Below are 26708 nucleotides of genomic sequence, written 5' to 3'. Positions count from 1 at the left end.
TGTTTACATCATGGTATTTATATTATAACACAAGCAAAACTCCCCCTTTTTTTACGGAGTTGCTCACTACCTCTGAGCAAATATAATATTGCTATAATTTATAAAATTATAACATTAATCTATATGCAGTATTTAATGCCAGATTATTTTTTAAAGTCACATGATCATCGATGTCCCCAGGGGTGGATGTTGTGAGACCTTGCTCTTCTTGATACAAATTAATGACCAAGACCTTGGCGTAGAGGGCAATTTAAAAATGTGCAGATCATATTCTGCATTGTGAACAATGAGGATGACAGTGTAGAACTTCAGAAGGACATACAGAAGTTGGTGAAATGAGAGGACAAGTAGCACATGAAACTTAATGCAAAAAAGAATGGTGTAATTCATTTTGGTACAAAGATTATAGAAAGACTTCATAAAATACAGGATATAGTTCTGAAGGAGGTTAAGAAATGGAGGGACCTTTAGTTTGTATGTGTGTAGGTCATTTCAGGTAGGAGGACAGGTTGAGAGTGTGACTGATAAAATATATTGTATCCTAGGCTTTATACAAGAACAAGAAAGTCATGTTAACCTTGCAGAGAATACTGGTTTGGCCTCAACTGATGCATTCCCTCCAGTTCTGTGTGCCATATTTTGAGAAAGATGTGAAGGAACTAGGAGGGAGTGCAGAAAAAAAAACCCAAAAGCCCTTTCATTGATGCATATCTTCAGTTAAGTGGATTCTTTGAAGAGATGAAGACAGATTTCTTCTCAAGACAAGAGGTCGAGAGGAGATTTTGCAGAGATATTCAAAAGTCATGAGGACTGCAGTCAGAAGAGATGGGTAAAAGTCTAATTGAATTTGTGGAAGCATCAAGAATCAGAGGGAACAGGCTCCAGTTAATTGGGAAAACCAGCAAAGGAAACATAAGGAAAACTTTTACAAAACAGTGATCAGGATCTGGACTGCTTGAGAGTGTTATGAAGCAGGTTCAATACAGGTATTTAAGACAGAACTGGATTACTATTTTAAAAGGAAATGTGTGAAGAGTTACAGGGAGGAGGAGGAAATGGCACAATGCCCTCTAAAGAGACAGCACAGACAATAGGGGTCAAATGGCCTCCTGTTGTCATGTAATCATTCCATGATTCATTGATAAAGTGGCCTTGCAGGGAGCACAATGTAGGTACAATTTTGAGAAGCTATTAGACAAATTAGGCCTGTTTTCTCTAACACTTAGAAGGTTTTTAAAGGGGTAATCTGATGAAGTTTTCAAAATATTAATAGGAAAAGACAAGTTAAAGATAAATTATTTCCAGAGTTAGGGATTCTAGGACTGGGGACATAGTTTGAGAATTAGGGCCAAACCATTTTGGGAGAGATGTTAGGAAGCATTTCTAAAGACAAAGGGTCATGGAGATATTGAATTCTCGTCCACCAATGGCAGCTGATGTTAGACCAATTGTTAATTTTAAACATAAGTAGACATGGAGAAGATGTTTCCACTAGTAGGAGAGACTAGGACCTGAGTTGCAGGCTTAGAGTGAAAGGACTACCCTTTATAACTGAGATGAAGAGAAATATCTTCAGCCAGAGGGTGGTTAATCTGTGTAACTAATTGCCGCAGAAGGCTGTGAAGGCCAAGTCAGTGAGTGTATTTAAGACAGAGATAAATAGGTTCTTAATTGGTAAGGGGATCAAGGATTGCAGGGAGAAGGCAGGAGAATGGAGTTGAGAAACATATCAGCCATGATTGAATGGCAGAACAGACCTGATGGGCTGATTGGCCTCAAACTGATCCTATATCTGATGGTCTTATCAGCTAATTCTAAATTCTCTTGATAGAAAAATGGCATTTATCCTGTGAAGTAATTTAAGAATTCTGTAAACTTGAATGAGGCCTCAAATTCTTTTAAATCCCAGTAAATTTCATTTCATTCATCATAATTCAAACCTCTCATCGTCAAAATTAATCCGGTTAACACTAGGAGCAAGGGGTGTTAATTACACAAACTTCCTGCCCTGCTGTCCTTAATCCTGATCACCCTTAGTAAAGAGAATGTAACTTTTGTCTGAGTCTTTCAGAAATTGTGGATCATTTATGTTGAGACCTCGTCCAGTAGCCAATGGAGCGAGCAAGAAAATTAGACTAAGCACAGTCCACTTATCTTACCTTGTGTTGTTCCAGTGAAAATGGCAGTAAAAACATTGAGGAGTAATTACTTAGTTAGACCTAGTTAGTAAGATTATTAAACAATACAGACAACTACTCTGAATAAAGCCGATTAGTCAATACACTTGCTGTAAATTTATTACCTCAATATAAATCTCTTACATTTCCAGTTGAGATAGTCTAAGTTACAAAAGAAATTTCTTGATGCATTATAACTTACGTAGGCGGATTCCTTAATCTAAAATCTTGCCCTACCACATAAGCTGTGATGATGTCAAAACAGGGACAAACGTAATGCTATTTGCAATGAGGCAACATGTATCAATTCCATCTACTAATCAGTTTATGAAGCAACCTGGATAAAACTGAAACTTGACTACTGCCGCAAAAAGAAGCAGGTTGTCAAAAACTTTTGATCTTGCACTCATCAGGACATTCAAAAGAAGAACATCAGTGTAAAGTCAGCCAATATTTGTATACCATGCCCATTGGTAGAGGTCTTGCCATGAAGCAAGCACCAGGTCTAAAGTGATAGTAATATATAACACACAACAACATCCTTAAAGTGCATGCAGGTCTATGGGCTGAATCTTACCACCTTTCTGCTAAGTCAAATCATGTTGAGTTTGGTGGAGTGATTCTTAGCACAAGGCTGAGCATGTTTTTTCATTGTTTCTTCCCAAAGTCACCACATTAATTGGTGCCTCAGTCCTCGTGGCAAGTAACACAGCCAACTTCTTGTCCATCTTGTCATATACCATTCCTGGAGCAATCGGCTACTCATTAGAGATCCTGGGATTGACTGGCATTCCTGGCACCGGCAACATATTTAAAAGCCTAGATAATAAAATGTGAGGCTGGATGAACACAGCAGGCCAAGCAGCATCTCAGGAGCACAAAAGCTGACGTTTCGGGCCTAGACCCTTCATCAGAGAGGGGGATGGGGTGAGGGTTCTGGGATATTTAAAAGCCTATTGTGCACCTGACACGCACTGTCAGTCCACAGCTGCCTTGCCTCTCATCACACAGACCCCTTCTGCCACCACCCTCTGTCTTCTAAACGGGGGCGGGGTGGATACATTAGAGATTTTCCAGTCCTCTGGGACTCTCTCTGACTCCAGTAATTCCTGGAAGATCACCACTCATGCCTCTGCTATCACTTCAGCTATCTCCTTCGGAATCTGTGTTAAAACCCCTCCAAGGCCAAGGTATCCATCGTAAGGTGTGTTGTCCAGATCTGCTCACATTGCTCTAAGTGGCATCAAACTAGGGTTTCAGTTAATTCCAGCATAACATCTACATCCTAATTTTCCAGTCCTTTAGATATGAAGGTCAGCATTCCATTAGTGTTGTTGACAGTTTTAGGCACCCATTCGTGGCATCAGAAAGAGCACACACCTGAACCCCCAAATCTCATTCAACTTCCACTCTATTCAACTTTGTGCCTTCTAAAAAAAATACCATGATCTATCCTTTTTTGGTCCAAAATGGATAACCTACACTTGTTTAGATGAGATTCCATCAACCACAGCTTTGCCCATTCATCTGATCTATCAATATCCTGCTGTAATTTTAGGCTTTTGTCAACACTGTGCACAATGCTGTCCAATTTTGCGTTATCAGCAAATCTGGATTTTTTAATGTCATTATCCATGTTATTAATGAATATTGTGAATAACCAGGCCCCCAGCATTGATTCCTGTGGGATACCAACTGTCACACCCTGCGAATTACCATTTATGCATGCCTGCCATTCAAACAACTTCCTTTCCATGTCAGTAAGTTGCCCTCAATTCCATGGGCTGCCACCTTAGCTAAAGTCCTGCGTGGGACTTTGTCAAAAGCTTTCTGGATGTCCATATATCCAACATAAAAAGCCTACTTACCTCAGTCCACTACCTTTGTCACTGCTTCAAAAAAAAATCTCTATGAGGTTTGTCATGACCTACCCTTCATGAATCCATGCTAACTTGCCTTGCCTTGCTGTGGTAATCAGTGCAGCTAGACAACCAGGCAGCTGGGTATGCTGGGCAGCAGTCCTCACTAAAGTGCATATATTAGTGTGCCATGTCAGTCCAGCATCTGTACCATATGGCAGCAGTTTTAGTGCTACACAAAGGGACATTGCACCATCTCTTGCAGAAATTCAGAAAGCAAAGAAACTATGAGCAGAATCTGCCCTGAATGACGTGGGCTCTGTCAAGAAATGAGTAAGGTCCTTTTCGATGTTGAGCACAGAGTCGTATTTTTCAACATAGTTCTGGATGTTGAGATGAGATTGACGCTGGTGTGCATGAAAGGGCAAATAACTGGGATCATCACTCATAATCATGGCTAATGAGGTAATAACTCATTATAAGTTATTCTCACCTCGTTAATATAGAGGGTTCCATTCTCCCACCAATGGATGGAAGCTAGATGCTGAGAATTTCCGACATGATAGTCTGAACGGGTAAATGGCAAGGCCAGCTCAACACACATTCCTCCAGACATTCATCTTTGACACCCGGCCCCGATGTCTCAAGGCATGCCATGTCCATGGGCCTTGGCGTCTGACATGTACCCACCTGACTGCATCGTTAAGGCACATTTCTGATGCACTCACAGCTACTTCTGCACTTGGAAGGACAGTCCATTTGAGGCGTTGTCAATCAGGGGTTTGTATACAGTCACTCCTGTCGGGCTTGGTCAGTCACTTGGGGGGGGTCACAGGCAGAATCCGTTCCTCATAGGAGTAAGAAGCTAAATAGCAAGCAGCCCACTACCCACCTTGACCCTTTCTGCCTTATGTTGACACTGTTCTCCTGTGATGAAAGGGAGTGACTGGATGAGGTGTGGGCACAGCTTTGAGCATTAGTGCAGGAGGAGAACCATGCAGGGTTAGAGGTCTTTACGGTTATATTAATTTGCCATCTATTGAAAATAACAATAAGTATGGAATAGAAGATTAATATTCAATACATGGGACATAATCCTCCATTACAGAAGTCCAAGTGCAGTGTGATATGGTCATCACTTCAGCTCAGGCAGGAAGGAGGGATCTGAGCAATCTTGCTGTTTTCACCCCATTACTTCTGCATGCCTTGTTGCTGTATGAGTTGTCTGGTGAAACATATGGTATAGGCAGGCAGGAGATTCTCACTGGCAGTGGGAGTTTCCAGGGATGAAGGTCTGGATGCTTTATTCTAAGGCCACATGAACCAACCTTCAATTCCACCCTGCAGCATCACTCAGCATGTGCTGGTCACCTAAATTGCCTAGAGCTGTTGCACAGAGAGCAGAATCTTTCCTCTCTTTCACCAATGCCTCAACAACCGTTATGCTCCAAGCCATTCAGGAAGCGCTGGAAGTCTTCTTTCCCAGTGATGATGGCAAGAAGCCAGCATTGGGTCTCTCAGTGAACCCATGTAGCACTGACTAAGGTTGCAATACAGGTCAGTGCCCAGGGGCTTACATATGGACGTGGATCCAGGGTAGGAAAGGGATGAATGATATCCTGAATTCCCCAGCGTAAGTAACACCATTGACTCACTACAGGAGGACATTCATAGGAATATCACTCAGTCTAACTGTGCTATTCCAGACGGATGTCACTTAGGACTGTTGCACCATGTGGAATTTGTACACTAAATGACTGGCAGCTACCCTGATGTGTCAATGTCCGACCAGTTCCCAGGCAGTGTGCTTCTAATAAATACCGAAGAAACTGCAGATGCTGTAAATCAGGCACAAAAACAAAAGTTGCTGGAAAAGCACAGCAGGTCCGGCAGCATTTGTGCAGAAGAAAAACGGAGTTAACATTTTGGGTCCAGTGACCCTCAGAACTGCTCCTGATCACAATCTATTTGTAGAATCTCTTTAGATTTTCCTCCCCTTATTTGCTATCTCATGTCCCCATTTTGCACTCCTGATTTCCCTCTTAAGTACACTCCTACTGCCCATATACTCCTCTAGGGATATACTCAATCCCAGCTGTCTACACCTGACATATGCCTCTTTCTGTTTCTTGAACAGAGCCTCAATTTCTCTTGTAGTCCAGCATTCTCAACACCTACCAGCCTTGCCCTTCCCACACAGGAACATTCTGTCTCTGAACTCTTGTGATCTCATTTTCCACTTTTTAACTTTCCAACCGCCCCTTTATCTGATAATATCCTACTAGCCCCAGTCAACTTTTAAAGTTCCTACCTAATACTGTCAAAATTAGCCTTACTCCTATTTAGAACTTGAACTTTTAAATCAGGTCTATCCTTTCCCCTATTTCAAAACTAATAGAATTATGACCACTTGCCCCAAAGTGCTCCTTCACTGACACCTCCACTTGCCCTGCCTTATTTCCCAAGAGAAGGTCATGTTTTCTCCTTCTCTAATAGGTACATCCATGTATTGAATATGATAGACATATTGAGTATTTCTGAAGAAGGGCCCAGACCCAAAACGTCAGCTTTCCTGTCCTCTGATGCTGCTTGGCCTGCTGTGTTCATTCAGCTCTAGGGGAGTTTTTGAAGCTTGTGAAATCGACATTGATAACATTGAGCTGCAGGATTCCCAAGCGGAATATGAGTTGCTCTTAATGCAACCTTCGAGTGGCATCATTGAGGCACTGCATAGGCTCCAGGATGGACATGTCATCTGAGGAATGGGAGGGGGAGCTGAAATGGTTCGCGACTGGGTGGTGCAGTTGTTTACCGTGAACCGAGTGTAGGTGTTCTGCAAAGCGGTCCCCAAGCCTCTGCTTGGTTTACCCAATGTAGAGGAGGCCACAACGGGTTCAGTGGATACAGTATACCACATTGGCAGATGTGCAGGTGAACCTCTGCTTGATGTGGAAAGCCTTCTTGGTGCCTGGGATGGGGGTGAGGGAGGAGGTGTAGGGGCAGGTGTAGCACTTCCTGCAGTTGCAAGGAAAAGTGCTGGGTGTGGTGGGGCTGGAGGGGAGTGTGGAGCAGACAAGGGAGTCACAGAGAGAGTAGTCCCTCCAGAAAGCAGACAAGGGTGGGGAGGGAAAAATGTCTTTGGTGGTGGGGTTGGTTTGCGGATGTTGGAAGTGTTGGATCTGGAGATTGGTGGGGTGGTATGTGAGGATGAGGGGGATCCTTTTTTGGTTGTTATTGCGAGGACGGGGTGTGGGGACTGCACATCTGCCAATGTGGTATACTGCATCCGCTGTACCCATTGTGGCGTCCTCTACTTTGGGGAAACCAAGCGGAGGCTTGGGGACTGCTTTGCAGAACACCTACGCTCGGTTCGCAATAAACAACTGCACCTCCCAGTTGCGAACCATTTCAACTCCCCCTCCCATTCCTCAGACGACATGTCCATCTTGGGCATGTTGAAGGTTGCAGGAACAGCAACTCATATTCCGCTCGGGAATCCTGCAGACCAATGGTATCAATGTGGATTTCACAAGCTTCAAAATCTTCCCTTCCCCTACCGCAACCCAAAACCAGCCTAGCTCGTCCCCACCTCCCTAACCTGTTCTTCCTCTCATCTATCCCATTCTCCCACCTCAAGCTGCACCCCCATCTCCTGTCTACTCACCTTATCCCACCCCCTTGATCTGTCCACTCTCCCTGAACTGACCTGTCCCCTCCCGACCTCCCCACCTACACTCACCTTTCCTGGCTCCATCCCCGCCTCTTTGACCTGTCTGTCTCCTCTCCACCTATTTTCTCCTCTATCCATCTTCAATCGGCCTCCCCCTCTCTCTCTATTTATTTCAGAAACCCCTTCCCCTCCCCCATTTCTGAAGGTGGGTCCAGTCCCGAAACGTCAGCTCTCCTGCTCCTAAGGTGCTGCTTGGCCTGCTTTGTTCATCCAGCTCCACACCTTGTTATCCCAGTTTATGGTTGGCAAGCTAAACTTTCTTACCATTACAATCCTATTGTTCTTACAGATATCTGAGATCTCTATACATATTTGTTTCTCAATTTCCCGTTGACTATTTGGGACCGATAGTACAGTCCCAATAATGTATCATCAATGTGCTGCCTGACGGCATCGGTGGCATCTGCATTGATGAGGTCCAGTGAGACTCATGGCATGTGATGGCATCACTGAAAGCGAGATGGCACCAATGAGTGGTAACTTTTGTTCCAACAGCAGCACAGTAACAGGAACTTGTACCTGGCCACCAGGTCTGTGGCCCCTGGCAGAGCACTTAACAAGAATGACTGTAAAGTCAAATACTACTACTCCTTTATTTTCCAACCTTGAAATTCTCTGTTTTGGTTTATTTTTCTTTGTTTTAGGTTGGTGCCAGAGAGTGGTGACACTATACATTGGTGACACTTTCCAGTGTAATTTGTAACAATGTACACATGACAATAATTGAATCAAATGTGACTTCACTGGACATTCTCCCAGGAATGGACATACTCCCCTTTTGCTAGTTTAAAACCTCCCATGAAACACTAGCAAATCCCCTTGCCAGGATGTTGGTCCCCTTGCAATTAGGTAGAGCCCATCCTTCTTATACAGGTCACTTTTATCCCAGAAGAGATTCCAGTGATCCAGAAATATGAATCCTTGCCCCTTACACCAGCTCCTTAACCATGGGTCTCTGGATTAACAGTTCAGTGATAATACCACTAGGCCATTGTCTGCGCTAAGATCAAACTCTCCAATTCCAACAACATCCTTCCAAATTGTTTCAGAACTCTTTCAAATTTAACAATGTCTTTCTTATTGCAGGGACTCTAGAATTGAATGCAGTATTCTAAAAGTGGCCTCCCCAATGTCCTACACAGCCACATGATGTCCCAACACCTATACTCAATGCACTGACCAATTAAGGTAAGCATGCCAAACGTTATCTTCACCATCCTGTCTGCCTGTGACTCCACTTTCAAGGAACTATGCATCTGCAACACCAGGTCGTTTTGTTCAGCAACACTCCCCAGGGTCCTACCAACTGTATAAGTCTTGCCCTGATTGGTCTTACCCAAATGCAGCACCTCAACTTAGGATATCTGGTTGGCTTGGACCAGTTGTACTGAAGGGTTTATTTCTACGTTGTGTAACTCTACGGCTCGCTGATTTGTTTACATAAAACCTTGACCACTTTAAAACAACTGATTCTCTCTCTTTTCCATGGCAGATATTAGCAGCAAACAGAAAGGAAAAAAGCAGATGTCATGAACTCCATCTAGCTGCAGCACCCTTGAAAATTATACCTATGAAAATTTAGATAATACACTGGTGCAGCATTTGGTGCAGGACAAAGATGTTCACTTCAGTGGATTCACTATTGAAAGGACACATAAGTTCACAACCTGATGAGAACATCATGGTCATGGGTCCATAGGTGAAACAGGAAACGATGTCCAAGCTTTTGGAAACAGTTTTGACATTATTATAGAAATTCATCAGGATACCTTTGGTAGCTGGCAATACAGAGGTATAGAGGAATTTGAATTTGGACTCTTGTTAAATATTCACTCTTTCACTTATTGCATACAAACAACTATGAACCAACCACACTCAGTATTTGTGAATCTTAGTTCTGTTAAAGCACACCTCTTGGATCCAGCATCATATGAAACACATCTCAACTGATACCGTAAGCTTGCCAGTAGCTAATGGAACTCTCAATACTCTACATTATTCTTGAATGAATATTCTCAAGTTCAGTACAGCGATACAAACTGTGGGAAGTGTAGATAGTGACCTGAATGAAATGCAGAGATGAGAACAAACACATCACCAGTTATTGCTCAAACATCTGCTGATGCCAAATTGACTGATGTTAAAGATGACCCTAAGCTAACTTAGGAGGTGGGAGGCATTAATATTAAGGACAGAAAGTGGTCTTGGATTGCCAGTGGCACTTTTTCCTATCTGATAGAGAACAGTCTCCTTGTAGTAGCTGACTCAACTCAGAAAATGCCTTTGTGCATAATTGAGTTCTGTGGAGACAGTACTATTCGGTGAATAGCAGATAGGAGATTAGGTCTGTTCTAATGCTGTTTGATGTTTTTGTTTCCCTTCCCATTTCTAAATGAAATCCTGAGATAGAAGAGTGTTTAGAAGCAACGCACGTGTCTCACATTGCGTGGCAGGAATAAATGAAAATGCAGCTACTGGGGATACCATGCCAACAACAGATGACAGTGACCATAAACAAACAATTGAGAAGGGTTAATATAGCGTCAAGTAAGACAAGGGGGAGAAAATGGGAAATTGTATTTTGTCTCACTTTGAATGACATTTGCCAATCTAACAGATATCTCCTACTATCTATGTGAGAGACATCACTGGGTGGTTAATTCCAATTGTTACAAGCAGCCACAAAGTGGGTAGGAGCTGCAAAATTATGCTGACACAATTCTAATTCTTCAGTTGCCTGTCTGAATGAATAAATACACCAATCCTGTCCATTCCAGGAAACAAAACCAAAACACTGAAAGCCTGTTGTTCGTCCTGTTGCTTATTTTGCATGAGGTTTCCCACTGTATGCATGAGGACAATAAACGTATTCCTACATTTGATGAACACAGAATCCATCAGAATTGCAAGCTTCATGAATTCATGTCGTATCAACTTTCCTTCACAGACTTTATAAAAATTACTGACTCATTAACCAGCAAAATTTTACACTTGCTCAAAGCCTTAGGCAGCAGATTATTAAGTGTTGTTAACAACATGTTAAAGAGACAAATTTTATCATTCCTAAATAATTCATAGGCTATGTATCACCTAAAAAGGCATTGATACATAGAATATACGGATAATTCATATATTTCAAAGTTTTACTTGATATCAACAACGTATACTTTAGGAAGTTTTGTAAATGAAAACAACAGAGCACAGTTGAGTGATTGCTCCCTTTAGCATGACAATAAACAAAGTAACCAATGGTAATAACAATTTTACACTTTTCCAGTTCTGAAATTCTGCTTTGCTAGCATTAGCTAAATAACGTAATTGCAATGGTAAGGAGCTACCTGTAAGATTTCAAAATGCGGGCTCGTTTCTTGCCTCTTGGAGAAATATGAGGCACTGAGGCCCCTGCAGAATCACTGTAGAAGGCCATAAGCTGCTAACTTAAACCTGGCACCAACGTTTGATTAAAATGGGAAACGGGCCAATAACACCGTAAATGCTTCTGACCACTGATGCAGAACATCTGACTGTCAGTGCACACTTCCTTTCATTACGATATGTTCAAACTGGTTTATCAAATAATTGAGGCGGAATTCAAATGGAATTTCTGCACACCAGCACTTGCACTACATAAAAGATCTGGGTTAAATGCTCGGAACTAGTTACCTTATTACCACGGAAAAGCCTTTTCACAATCTATTCCTGATTGTGAAATACTTCTAATGTGACATTGCATTCTGCAACAAACGGAAACGATAACATCAGAAAATGTGAACTTGTATTTTTGTTTTGAAGCTGACAACTTTCATAAGACAAGGAAAGCTGAGAGCTTCTTAAGAATTTGATCCAATTTCCAGTTGTATCACAACGACTGACGTCAGTTAACATCACCAACAGCTTGTCTGAAGGGATTTAATCTTCTATCAATCCACTCGCTCAGATTACACAGTATTCAGGGTGGAGGTTCATTTGAATTTTTTTTTTAATTCTTGATAATCTGCATAGCAATTTCATTTGTAAGTAAAGGAAACTTGTTTTAAAAAAGAAAGCTTGATGAACAATCAGCCATATTGTCCTTACTGTGCCTTTTATCATAATGGCCACATACACCAACTACACCATGACAAAGCTGAGAGGGGCTTCCCGAGAACTTAAAGATTCAGTTGAACCACGAACTTCGACATTTATAACAGAAACTGCTTACTTTAGTCAAATATTAATGCTTGTTTATGCATTCCAGCTACAAAGGATGTAAACTCATGCAGCTATTTTTGTTTGCATTTTATATGAAGTGGATTAAGTGCATTCAATGCATATTTTGATCATTATTGAAGAGAAACAGGTTCCGTTTTTGATTGTCTTGTATCACTGAACATACAAGAGTACAAAAATAAAATTCCAGGCCTTTCAATGTGGATCACTGTCCATGTACAGTTGTAAACTCCCTGATGTGGTAGCAAGCCATTCAAACTAGGTGAGCTGTAGGTTCAAACTCTTTACTGAAATACATAATTTTGGACTACCGCTGGCAACAGGGAATGTTTGAAATTTTCCAGATCAATTGTCACTGCACCTTGCTGGAAACTATATGCTGCCAGAACCATCCTTTCAGATCCAACTCTCCACTAACTTTTTTAATGGCTTTATGTGCTCATGAGGAATGGCAACTGGTAGTTTTCAAATAGAAGAATTTTGTTTCGTACACTCTAGGAATTAAAAACAAGAAACCTGACTTAGAAAGGTTGCAACAGTTTATACTGTATGCAGAAAACAGTGCTGGTTGGTCGGATTGTAGTTCTCATGGAGGATGCAGGATCTGTTCATAGTTATAGTTAATTGACTGAAACAGTTGACAAGTAGAGTAGAGAAAGTGAATGTAATGTTGTCGTTTATCTCAAGAGGGTTGGAATATAAAAGCAGCAATGTGCTTCTGAGGCTTTATAAGGCTCTAGTTAGGCCCCATTTAGAATACTGTGTCCAATTTTGGGCCCCACACCTCAGGAAGGACATACTAGCCCTGGAGCGTGTCCAGCGGAGATTCACACAGATGATCCCTGGAATGGTAGGTTTAGCGTATGATGAACGGCTAAGGATCCTGGGATTGTACTCATTAGAGTTTAGAAGGTTGAGGGGAGACCTAATAGAAACTCATATGCTGTGCTTTAAGATGATATTGCCATACATGCAGATAGAAATACGTAGATATATACACGCTCCCTCACCCACAACTCAATTTACTCTTTATCCTCTATTTATGTATTATATAATAGTGTATAATATCATACACTATTGCTCTAAACAAAAAGATAGAGACATTGCCTTGCTACAATAGCATTTTATAATATGTCAGGCAATGCAAGAGAGTAGATTTCTTAAGTTTTGATACAATCTCACTTTAGAAGCAATTTACTGATATTCAATACAAAAGTCTGATTCTATAGGCAAACCGTATTGTTTAGGTATTCCAACATATTATTTCTGAATAATAATTGGGATGTCACACCACTGCATTAACAATGATCACTTCTTATGGCGTAGATTCAGCACTGGAAGAGGTACAGGATCCCTTTTATATATCTCGGAATTCCTTGACCAAGTGCAAACACACAACGTCTGACTAAGTCTGAAAGTTGAAAGAGCCGCACAGGTTGATACAACCAGGACATGCAATCCATCATATCTGCTCAGCTGTTTGTTGTTGAAATTAAGGATAACACTTATTTATAAGTAATAGAAGTATGATTTCAAGCAGAAGAGCTGGTTAGCTTACAACCATTTCATTTGGAAGTTTGCTGCAGGAGAAGTAACAAAGGAAATTTAATTCTCTTTTCTTGGTTCATACAAGGATGAAGGAAAGCTTCTGCATTAAAAAGGTAAACAAGGAATCCCTTGTTTGTCTCCAGGTTAGTTAATGATATGGCAAGAGGGAATTAAAGACCATGGGGAACACACTTGATTTATAAGCTGCTCTCCTGTTCTGATGAAGCAGATAGAAAAAAGATCTTCACACTTTGTCAAAGCTAACTCAATGTGAAATACTTCGTGCAGTAACAAAATACAAATTTTGGCTTCAATGTGCCAAGGCAAAATCTCAGAAACTGACTCACAACCTGTTGATCCTAGTAACAGTGCCCACCATTTGAGTCAGACCTCACAATAAGAACGTCTCGTTCTAAACATCCAGCTCATACAGTAGTCTGAGAGAATAATAAAATCATTTGCCTAAAATAATTGAGATTCTAGCCAGTGACAAAATTTCAACATCTAGTGCAGAAAAACAAATCCAGCAGAGCAACTCTCCGAACTGAAAACACTTTTCAATTTGTGACGAAACTGGCTAGCTATAGATTCTTAGTCAGCTGAATGAGTGCAGATTTCTAATCTTTTAGCACACATTTCCTTCTCCTAAATTGTTGCCCTCTGATTTTTACTGGCAAGGATGTTGAATTACATCATGGGGTAGAATCAGGTTTTCGCGCTGAGCATCCTCAAAGTGGAATATATTACCAACATACAGTTGAGGCTCAGACACACCCACTTGGATAAACTAATTGTGACTGCCTGCTGCCGTTGAACTGCAACCAACATGAAGCTATGTTCTTAGAAAAGACAGGGAACAAATAAGAGATTCTTAAGCATGAAAGGAAAGATGATGTCCAGGGTGTTCCCAAACACAAAGCCTATGAATAAACCATGGTAATAATTTTTTAAAAAAAGGTAATGCATCAACTCAGGTAGTGAAAAGAGAAATTTCAGATCAACGTATTAGGGTTTGTATGCTAGTATTCCACAGAATAATGTCAGCGCAAATTACAAATAAATGCTAACGGATGAAAGATTTGCACCATTTCCTTGCAGCCGTTTTAAATGTCGTAAAGGAAATGTTGCAAATCTGAGGATTGTGGGTTTCAGACTGTTGAAAGAGAACATTTCTGCCCTACCTTCTAATTATGCAGTATGAAATACTTCCAGACTTATGGACGTAATTAATTTCTACCGTATCCTTCAGATGGAAAAAGAAAATTCTTTCGTGAAACAAGATGGCAGTGTCAATATCATTAATTAATTAAATAATAACTGGTTAATTACATGATATGTAGGGCTGGATTCTCCCATCTCTCCGGACATGGGTTAGGAGGTGTGATGCAAGATTGTAGTGAAAAACCCTACTTGGCAGGCGCCCAACTGAACCAATTAAGTGGCCAATTTACAGCCACTTCCTGCACTGTCAGACTGTACTGACCTTTGGGACAGGCCCAAGCTACATGAGGAGGCTGATAGATAAACCATGGCCAGGTCATTCCCTAGTTTGGCTGGGGGTGGACTCGGGTGTTTGTAAACTTACTCTAATGGCTGCTTCAAGCCCACAGAGAGGGCGCTGTTGACAACGGCTGTTGTAGGTTTTGCCCCTTTAACTCCGCAGCCAGAATGGCTCTGGCAAAGTGAATGAAACAACTTACTTGGCCTCAGCATAGGGTGCAGCCTCTGCCAGTAGCAATTCTGACACTGCTAACTGTTGTCCCTCTGACTGGAGCCACTCTCTGCAATTGAGAATTGTGGCAGTTTCATAATTGGGCAATATCCCACCCGGAATCCTGCCAACCATCCTTGTGGACTTGGAATGCACTGATGGTTCCAGCAGCAGGACAGCTTGCAATTTGGAATAAAAATCTACATCAGTATCAGGGATATGAACTCATGATTAGTTAAGATTGACAACATTCTTTCTAGCCCTATTATGCATGAAGAGAATGGTCTGGGGACTTATTAACTATTAACTATTAAGGATTCACATTGTGCACATAACTGAAAGCAGGTCAAAGGTTATCTTAGACCGTAAACTGCCTGTTGAGATATTGTGACAAGCAGAGTGGCATATTTTGGGAATAACAATACAAATGAAATAATTGTGCAGCACTACATTTCAATATAATTCACCTAAAAAGACGCATGAAAATACAATTACTCTGTTTCTCAACTCAGGGAATGTTATGTGACAAGAGATTTTTGCACTCAGTAGGAAGGGATTTCTGTATCATATCTTTGAAGGGACCTCGAGACAGCTAGAAATGAACATTGAGCAAAGCAATGCTCCTTGAACAAAATTTCAGTACATGGGTCTATGAGTCGTAGATGTTAGCTGGAGGATATATGCAAAATGAAAAGTAACCTATCACTGTTCAAGATATTGCTTTATGTCTGAATAGTTTATCAAACCCAATAAGTCCCAATTCATCTGCAATTTTCATATGGATACATAAGTAGGGACATAAATTATACAGAAACTCCATTCTAGGCACCTACAGAATTGAAAGGCAATGGATAGTTAATATCAAAAATTAAAAGTTCACAGAATCCCTACAGTGTGAAAACAAGCCTAACAAGCCCGCACTGAACCTTAGAGCATCCCACCCAGACCCATCCCCCTATGACCCACCTAATATACACCCTCTACCTCCTTAACTACTATGGGCAATTTAGCATGGCCAATCCACCTTGTCTGCACATCTTTGGACTGTGGGAGGAAACGGGAGCACCAGGAGGAAACCCACCCAGACATAGGGAGAATGTGCAAACTCCACACAGACAGTCGCCCAGGCTGGAACCAAATTGGGGTCCCTGGCGCTGTGAGGCAGCAGTTCTAACCACTGTGCCACCGTGCTGTAGCTAACACTGTAATAACTAAATACTGTCCATCAGACACCAGGAAAGGTTTCAGTTGATGGCAAGTACAGAAATTTGCAGACTATATTTATTCTCTTACATTTTGCCAAGTATTTTGGGACACTTTCTATTGTAAGCCATGAGCAAAATGCAATTTGAATGCTGCTCTGGGGCAAGTAGATAAATTTACTTGGGACACTTTCCCTCTTTGCTGAAGTGGAGGAGCGGCGGGTCTTAGATCTACTACATACTTGAGCCCCAAGCCCAGCTGATTCCAAAGGACCTGACACACTATCATGTTTTGGGACAATTCATTTGGGGGGTCATTGGGTCATCCAACATAGATGACTGGGAAGGAAATTACTCACGAATTCTGTTGCAATGTAATATGGTTGATGATAATAAAGACTGTACGAATTATTTTGCCTTTCAGTTTTTAAATCTGGCATATGGACAAAGGTCACCAAACATTTTGTGATGTCTATCACCAGGCAAAGGAGGCACTCAAGATTCACTAAGTGCAGAAAAAGGGTCAGAAATTCTAAGTAACATTTTCCAGATCAAACAGATTTAAGTTATAGCAAACATCTCATGGCATAAGAAACTGAACTTGATGATTTTCTGCCTTCTTTATAGACCTGTAATAAATGCTTGATTAGAGGATATGCAAAAACTTTTAACCACATATACCAGAGCAATGTTAAACTGGCATTCACCACAGCCCAGCAAAACAGATGTAAATCATCCCCTTCCTTCTCCAAATGAAAGAGGCTTAAAGATCAGCTGGGAATTATACAATGAATCAAAATGTCCTGGGTTAGCACAAAACGGCCTTGTGCATTGCCACTTATTTTAGTTTTTTTAGCTTGTTCTCAGAACGGGAACTGCATTTATCACTCACCACCGACAAGGTAGCATTGACGCTCTTGACAATAACTGCTTTTGCAGGAGACTGGTTTGTTAAATCATTTAACAGGATCTGGGTAAATAAGAAACTACAATCAGGCTATGATCAGACTCTAGTATCAATAAGTCAGATCGGCTTGAAGTAGCAGATTTCCTTCCCTGGAGGGCATTAGCAACCTAGTTTATTTTACAACAATCCAGCAGGTCTTGTAGTCACTTCTTTCTCTATTATATTATTGTACCACAATGACATTATTCCAAAAAGATTTCTTTCTGAATACACAGTTGAAATAGTACTCGTCAAATGGTCATATCCAATTGAATTATGAATTGATGTTTGCTGATGGCAATTCAGTTTTTAAGCTGGTCAATACAATAGCTTTGTTCCTGGTGTAAATCTCCATTTAGAATATTACAAGCAGTTAATATTGTCAGCCATGCTTCACAGGAGTCAACACCTCAGGTGAGAAAACAGGTTGAGTTTTCAAGCCCCAGTCTAAAGACTCACGCATATATTCTGGTGACTTTCTGAGAAAATGTTTCCCTTCGGGGTGCTGTCTTTTCAGTGCTCAAAATCAGTCTCAGGCAGTCATAAAATGCACTCTAATCTGGATATATGCTACTGAGTTCTCCATTACTGTCCACTGCAAGCCTAACTTCAACAGCAGATACATACATTGGGATTGTTCTAGGTCCGTATGCTCTAAGACTGGCCTAACCAACAATCTTTTAAAAAGGGTCCCTGCCACTTACTCACCTCATAAAACTGGTGCAGTAGTACAGTGTAACAAAATTGCCTTGTGGGACAATAACAATCCTGATTGCAATAACAATACTGATTGAATCTTTGTTGACTGTATACTATGTAAACTCACAAACAGGATGGAAAACATCATTTTCATATCTGAGAAGTGCCTGATCTATCTCAATCTACCCTGGAATAAATAACAACCTCAAAAAATTGAACAACAGGTCGAGCAAGGTGTTTCACAGTGGCTGCTGTCCGTCCAAAAGCATAATTTGGTCCACTCTAGAATTGTATAGCATCCTGTATAAATTTCCATAAGACCATAAGACATAGGAGTGGAAGTAAGGGCCATTTGGCCCATCAAGTCCACTCCGCCATTTAATCATGGATACCCACACTCTCCCGGTAGCCCTTAATTCCTTGTGAGATCAAGAATTTATCAATCTCTGCCTCGAGTTTCAGTTTATTCGCTTGTGACATTCAGCCATTATTAGACATTCCAACATTTATCGTCCGTCCGTTGAGAGGTTGGTGGTGAGTCACCTTCTTGAACTTCTGCCGTTCTTGTGGTATAGATACAAAATAATTTAAGGACGGCCATCCTCAGAGCCAAGAGACCTCAGAGAGGAGGAGGAAGAAGAAGAACAATAATAACACTAATATAAGATAACAAAATGTGGAGTTGGATGAACACAGCAGGCCAAGCAGCATCTTAGGAGCTTCAGTCCTGAAACATTAACACTAAGTGCTGTTAAGGGGAAATGCTAAGATTTTGGAGGGAAATATGAAGGTAACGGTGTTCCTATGCATTTGCTGCCTTTGTTCTAAGTGATGAAGTTTGCAGCTTTGGAAGATTCTGTTGAAAAGTGGTGGTATATTGCTACAATGCATCTTTTAAATGCAACCTTCAAACTGCAACTATGATGCATTAGTGTTGAAGGGAGCAATTACTCAACTTATGGATCTGGTACCATTTGAATGGCTGCTTTTCTCCTAGATACTATCAGGATTTTTGAGTGTTGCTGAAGCTGCACTTGTCCAGGTAGATGGAGAGTGAATAATGACAGTCACAGCATAAATCAGGAGATTAGAAGCATAATTATATAATTATGGGACCTTTCAATCAAAACATAGAGTAGGTAAACCTAATTCGTATTAATATTGTGGAGGATGCACTCCTGAAATGTACATGAGATGCATTTTCCAGAACAGTGTGTTGAAGAACCAACTATGGAACAGGACAGGTAGGTCCAATACTGTGTAATGAAATAGGGTGAATTTAACAATCCTGCTGTAAAGAACAAGGCACTGCATATTAATATAAGTAGCTTCATGTGCATTTCAGACAGATTTCCTGGTTAATTTCTCAAGTGAATGGCTCTGAACAGTTAGACTTTACCTGCCAGGATAAGCCAATGTAACTGGTGCAGTCTCCATGGCAATGATTTTACCAACCAGAGTTTACTTGCCAACCAATCAACACTCTCCTGTTGTGTCGTCTAATTGCTGGTTTTCCCCTTCAAATTATATTCTTGCAAATTATCCTGATGAATGCAAATTGAAAAACTGATTAAACGTATCCTTTTTCAGCAATACTTGGGTTTTGGACAGACTGGATCATACTGTATTCACTAAAGTTTAAAAAATGAGGGGGAAATAAACCTATAAAATTTTAACAGGACTGAATGGATTAACAGCAGGGAGGCTGTTCCTGATGACCAATGAGTCCAGAACCCATTTAAGACTCACATGAGGAGACATTTGTTCTCAGCTTGTGATATTCTCTGCCACAGAAAGCTTGAGGACAAAACTGTAACGACTGAAATGAGGTCAACCCAATGGACCTCATAGAATATGAGTTCCCCAGTTGGTGCCGTTAACCCAGTCCAATCAGCAAACCCTAGCTAAGAGATTAAACCGGAGTGTCAGGAGTTCTGCTCACTCTAGGAGCCGGCTCTGTGATAGCTGGGTCAGTATCAGGTACAATGCACATGTAAATAAATGGTGACTTGGTAAGTGGATACCGCCTTTGTGGAATTATTCAAAAACATTGAATGTTTTCAAGGAGATATAGTTCTTGGTGTTAAAGGGATCTAAGAAAATGGGGTGAAGGTGAACAAAGGTACTGAGTAGGAAAATCAGCTATGATCATTTTGAATGGTGTAGCAAGTTTGAAGGACTGAATGGCCTACTTCTCTTCCTATCGTTTATGTTTCTACACCACTAAGTGACTAATTTGAGTCTGATAAGAAATATATGACAACCAAATTAAGGACATCTTTAGAGCAAGGAAGGCTTCTGGTAGTGGAACCATAATATTAGACTATTGAGGAGCTCAAGAGAAGCTTATGAAATGAATTCACAAAGATCCTCATAATTCTCCATTGACATCTCTCTACCACAAACCCAGCACTCAGCTAAGCTTTCTTTTCTGAATCAGTGTCATTCATCTATTATCCAATTCTGCTGCTCCCCCATCATTACGTGACCATTTCTTAAAATGCAGCACCATGACAAGCATAATTCCTGAGAATGCCATCTCCACAGCTCTGCGTCAGGAATAAATAATTTCCTAGGAAGCACATGTCTAATGAATGGGACCTCAGCAATTCCCCTGTCTCCCTCCTGCACAATGTGCATTGACTTCCACACTGGGGTCACATCCCCTGTCCTCTCCATTTCATAGGCATTGTGTACTTGCTTCTCCTGCAAACACAATAGAGCAAGGGAATAAGATAATGGAGAAAATCCTTGCTTTAAAAATTTGGTTTGAAACAGTATGCTATCTTCTTCAGTCTTAACTGTTAGTCCTGGATGTGTTATCAATGGCCTTATTTTTAATGTTCACGGCTTTGTGCACATTGCTAACTAGGCCAACATCCATTGCCAATCACTAATCGCCCTCAGGAAGGTGATGATGGTTTGTTTTTCACAGAGATGCTGTTTTTGGGGTATCATTACACCTAATATGTTGTTAGGAAGGCAGTTTCAAGATTTTGATCCAGCAAGTGAAAGAACAGCAATATATTTCGAAGTCAGAATAGTATATAGCTTGAAGGGCAACATGCCTGTGTTAATGTTCCCATGAACTGTTGCCCTTGTTATTCAGGGTTGAAACACACAAGGTTGAGGAAGTAGTGTATGTCCTGTGGCTTGTCAAAGTTTTGCATGCAAGTGTAGGCTGGGATGCAGAGAAGTCAGACAGAACTCCTTTAGAGGCACACGTGCCTTGGGATTAAGTGGGATTGGGAGTAGCCAGGACCTTGCTCAGGTGTCTGTTGAGTTTGTAAAGTATGGTTGTGTGCGGGGCTACAAAGAAGAGATAAGAGTGTAGAATGTTGCCTACTTTCAGAGCACTGCTATGACCTGCTTCATATTCACTTGGTAAAGGACAGTGATTTACAAGGGAGTTCAAAGAAAACCTGATGTTGTAGACTTCTCAGAGCTGGCTATCACTGGCACTAGATCAGGGCAGCAATAGATCAGAGAGTTGGAAATTTACCCAGGCTTTTCGCATAACAGGCCAATTTTCACAATTTTTTCATGAACAATCATTAATGCCTGTGAATGTCCCAATGCTATGAATGATCTCCTTTGAAGGCTTCCTGCAATTATTGTAAACCTTTCCTCTGTCCTAACACGGGCAGGAACCATGTGCATGCTCAACCTCATTGCTGCTGCCATTGGGCCTGGCATGAAAGTTGACAGCTCTGACTAAACGCAACGATAAAAAAGTAACATGAGCAGGCACTGGGGATGTGGAAGCAGGAAATCACCCAAATCTCAATCCCGGTTTCAAGGATGAAAATCTGACCCTAAGTATCTAATAACCTAAACAAAAGTGTCCAGAATCTTCTTTTTTTCAGTTCATTCATAGGATGTGGGTATCAATGGCAAGGCTAGCAATTACCATCTGACCATTACTACCCCTGAACTGAGCTTGCCCAGCCATTTCAGAGGGCAATTAAGAATCAACCAAATTGGGTCTGAAGTCACATATACATTAGACCAGGTAAAGATGGCAGACATGAGAGAACTTATGGGTATTAATGACAATATACAGCGGTCATCATTGGATACGCTTTAAATTCCAGATTTTTACTTCAATTTCCTCACCTGTCATGGTGAGAATACAACCATGTTCCCAGTGCATTAGTCTGGTTCTCCATATTACTAGTGTAGTGACATTACCACTATGCCACAATGTCCCCCATTTGGCCCACTTGGGCTGAGAAGACAGACTATTACAGAGAAGCTTCAACAAGACAGATAGATAAGATTGAACATAGGATGGCAATGTCTGGGTGATGAAGATAACCTTTATTTCTTCAAAATTATCAAAGGGATAACAATTGAATCTTTGTTCATAAACATGTCAAACCGATGCTTTATTTGGCAGGGTTAATAAATTCATTTACTTTCCTACTGATCGAAAAGAGTAGCAAGACAGAGATGTCCAACTTCATCAGTTGACTAAATAAAAACCAAAAGAACTGCGGATGCTGTAAATCAGGAACAAAAACAAAGTTGCTGGAAAAGCTCAGCAGGTCTGGCAGCATCTGTGGAGGAGAAAATAGAGTTAATGTTTCGGGCTCGGTGACCATTCCTCAGAACTAAATGCTGTGAACATAGGAAAGTTACCTATGGCATTCAGTCAGGCAAATTACACCATGAGCAATCACAAATATGCCTGAATTTTTGTGACGTTCGAGAGGGTTTCCAACTCAGCCAAAATGCTGTCAGAACCTGATGCTAGAATTCCTGTCCCTGGGCCCAGTAACCATTATTTTCGCCAGGGAGGGAACGTGGGCAGGTGTAGTGTACACAATTTAAAGAAGAGGTGCTGAATATTATTTAAATGGAGAAAGACTGCAGATGTCCAAAACATAAACTGTAGGCTTTACAATTTTCAGGAGAAAATGTAAAACTACTGGAGTCATTTGGTGATATTTAGTATCCTTTTAGAGAAATTTAGGGACACCTCCAAAAAAGGAAATGTGCAGGTGTGTAAGAGAGAGGCGATGCTCTTTGGAGTTACTAAGGGTCAACATCAATGTGCGTGAAATGTGGGTAAATATGTGAAAATTGTTAAACTGATGTGAACTGTTAAGCTGTCAAGGCATTTAAGTTTACAAATGAATCAGTAGTCTCACCTATGCCTTGTATAGTTTTAGCAAGACCTCTCAAGTTTTATGTTCCATTCCCTTAGAAATAAAGGCTAACATTCTGCTTGCCTTACATATTACTGATTGAACTTGTACACTAGTTTTTGTGATTCATGCATTGGGCCCCAAAACCCCTTGGTGCTCAACTATCTGCAGTCTTTCTCCATTTAAATAATATTCAGCACCTCTTTAAATTGTTTTGAGCTCCTCTACTCTCCCTGCCAAAGTGAAAAATCTCACATTTTCTCATAGTATATTCCATATTTCAAGCTTCTCTCACTTTAACTTGTCTATATCTCTCTGTGGGCTCTTTGCATCATCTTCACTGTTTGTCTTCCCATCTATTTTTGTGTCATCAACAAACGTGCCAATAGTACATTCAATTCCCTGTACAAGTCATTCATTTTGTAAATAAATGTGGCCCCAGCATCGATTCTTGTGGTACTCCATTAGTGAAAATACCCCCTTTATCCCAGCATTGTGTCTTCTCTTAATTATTAGTTAAAAGTTTATTTAATTTCATCATGGGTCTTAAGATCTGTCCCTAGTAATCACTAAGTGAACCGGCACCGAAAGTGGACAAGGAAATGGTGGTGGGAAGAGACATGTTTTGGCACTAATGTGGCACCACAGCTTAAGGCCTATGGGAGCAGATAAAAGGACACAGCTTGTCATGGCAAGTAACAGTAGCTATGGGGTCTGGTTAAAGCCTAGCAACAGTTGGTTTTTCAAGTTTATTTGAAAGTGAAATTAGAAAGCTACCAATCCTATCCAACAACATCGTTGCAGCAATTACAGACAGAACCTGAACTCAGATATAATGATGCCCATACCACAACAGAATCTGAGGGTGTTACCTTGAAACTGCATTTTCAAGTGTCTGGACTACCTTTGTTTTATTACCAAGATAGTGTGCACTCTTACTACATCATGAAACCATCTCTTCTAAGAAGACATTTTTGTCTGAAATACTGAATACTGACCGCTGTCCTACTCCCTTATGTGCAAATGTATGCTTTTAAATGTTTTATTAAATCATGCAACCACTGTTCAGTTGTCTTTAATTGATACAACAGCAGGAACTGAAACAGGCATGAAATCATAATAGGCCAAGCAGCATCAGAGGGGCAGGAAAGCTGAAGTTTTGGACTTAGACTGTTCTTCAGCATTTCTGAAGAAGGGTCTAAGCCTGAAACGTCAGACTTCCTTCTCCTCTGATGCTGCTTGGCCTGATGTGTTCATCCAGCTCTCCACCTTATTATCTTAGATTCTCCAGCATCTGCAGTTCCTACGATCCATGAAATCATAAGATTTGCTCAAGACAGCGATTTTAGGCATAAACATGTAGATGAGAATTGTGATAATAACATACATTAGCCATACTGTAATTATTGAATTGTAGGAATAATAATCAGATTTTTCATCCAAACAATGGAATGTCATGAAATGGAAATATAAAAGCCCCAGCAAAGTGAAAACAATTTGTACTTTTTTGCTGCCCAAGTCTGCACTCACTTTGAATAAGAATAAAGTCATTGTTGGCAGCTTGCTGTCTAGGAAGTCAATCTATAGATGTAGCCTGAGGCCAAAGCTCATCCTATATCTATCATCAGAAGAAAAAAAAATCAACTTATTTAATTCTTTAAATACTCTTGGTCATTATCACGGTCACCGATCCTCTGTTTATGTCTTTATTTTTCATGTTGTTTTGTTTCTGCCACCCATCCATCCACTGCATACTGTTGTTTACATACTTGCTGTCCAAACTCTGCACTCCGTGTAAACCAATCGAGTTTCGGATTCACTGTTATCAAACTAGCTTACTTATTTCAAAACTAACATCGAGATAACTACTGATCTATGATTTAAAACATTACGTTTTTTGACAAATATGATGCACTGGATTAAACAACTGAGTCAGTGAGATAGTTGCCATTACCCAATTTTTCCACAGAAACAAACTGAGTTCTAGTACAAACAATTCCAACCACTACTACCACTGACCATAACATGTTACCAGCTAAGAATCAAAACAGGGTCATCACAGACAAGTTTGACGATTGTTTCTAATTTTAAGAAACAGGCATATAATCCAAGCATGAAACAACAAATACTGCCAATATGAGATAGCACATATGTTTGAAATTGTTAAAACTACTTTCAAACAATGGCTAGAACTCAGTCCAGTAGAGGATAGAGAAATACTGAGGGTACGAGGGAAGATTTATGGCTTGGGGAGTCACTGAGGTGATGGGAGGATTTGGAGATCAGCTATAGTGGAGATTTCACCTTGGGTAGTCCACTTAATTCTTGGCCATAATTCCATCTCTTCTATCACCATGTTTAAAAAGACCCAATGCTCGGCTACAGTACTGGTAGAGAAATGCAAACACTGTGTCGTTAACTCCCTGGGACAACAAAAGTTTGTAAACCCAAATGATTCTTTGAAGAAGCTTGGAAAATATCACCTCAGAGACCAAGGCTACGCTCTTCAACTGTCTAACAGTACCACTGACGCAATGACAGAAACAATACTGACCATGCCATTGTTAGAATTTTAGCATTGGCATCTTGAAGCTGCATTTTATTCATTTGGGATGTATTTGTTTTGTGTTCTAGGCTAGTAATTGTGTCCCTACATCATTAAAATAATCCTCTCATTTCAGAAGCTCTCATTTGACTGCAATCAAATATTACTGACAGACCTGTTCCCTCATTTACAAGTGCACAAGACTGTTTGAACTTTATACCTGTAGTTCAGTTGTGTCACACTGACACGTGAATGACCATTCAAGTGTCAGCAAATGCTGCGGCCTCCATTTTTGCAGCAGCAACTGCAGCGGTGAGAGCTGGAACCAGAGGGCTGCCGGGAAGATAGGTTCTTCATTTCAGCTGCAGAGCTGAGTGGGGGAGCAGTCGAATTGCGCTCTGGGAGGGTGACAGAACTGATATTTTTGGACAGTGACTAAACCTGAGACACTACACTTGTAGGGTCTCCCACTCGCCCTCCTCCTCTAACCAAATAAAGGCTCTTTAGTGTCTTGATAAGGTAAGGATTTTCTTTTTCTTTTTTTTAAAATCGTATGCTGGTAAGTAGAGTGATTGGTAAAATCTTTCTCATTTCATTCATCTGGTATTTGATATTAGAGTAGGACTAAGCAAAGTTTAAGAGTAAAAATGGCAGGAGATCCCAGACCCATATTATGCTCCTCTTGCTCAATGTGGGAGCTCAGGGATGCGGTTGATGTCCCTGACTCCTATATGTGCAAGAAGTGTGTCCAGCTGCAGCTCTTGTTAGACCGCATGATGGCTCTGGACCTGTGGATGGACTCACTTTGGAGCATCCACGGTGCTCAGGAAGTCGTGGATAGCACATTTAGCAATTTGGTCACACTGCAGATTAGGATCGCTGAGGGAGAAAGGGAATGGATGACCAAAAGGCAGAGAAAAAAGCAGGAAGGC

The 26708-nt window shown here is 40.9% G+C and overlaps 1 protein-coding gene across 8 annotated transcripts in view; it reads right to left on the bottom strand.

Annotated features, from left to right (window-relative positions):
• pde4d (phosphodiesterase 4D, cAMP-specific) overlaps positions 1-26708 on the bottom strand; it is a 1334021-nt gene that overhangs the window by 334822 nt on the left and 972491 nt on the right. Inside the window, exon 1 of one of the 8 annotated variants that reach the window (XM_059648332.1) lies at positions 11430-11444. The exons of 6 other annotated variants lie outside the window; for them this stretch is intronic. Coding sequence is in view for 1 of the 2 variants with exons in the window: in XM_048534596.2 (XP_048390553.1) it covers positions 11105-11193 (89 nt within the window). In the remaining variant the exon portion in view is untranslated. Of the gene's footprint in view, positions 1-11104; positions 11345-11429; positions 11445-26708 lie in introns of those variants that run through there. One more of the 8 variants, XM_048534596.2, reaches the window with a different exon arrangement.

Source organism: Stegostoma tigrinum, chromosome 1 (genome assembly GCF_030684315.1).
Source record: "Stegostoma tigrinum isolate sSteTig4 chromosome 1, sSteTig4.hap1, whole genome shotgun sequence".
Taxonomy (NCBI): Eukaryota; Metazoa; Chordata; class Chondrichthyes; order Orectolobiformes; family Stegostomatidae; genus Stegostoma; species Stegostoma tigrinum.
This window is presented reverse-complemented; position numbering and strand designations above follow the sequence as displayed.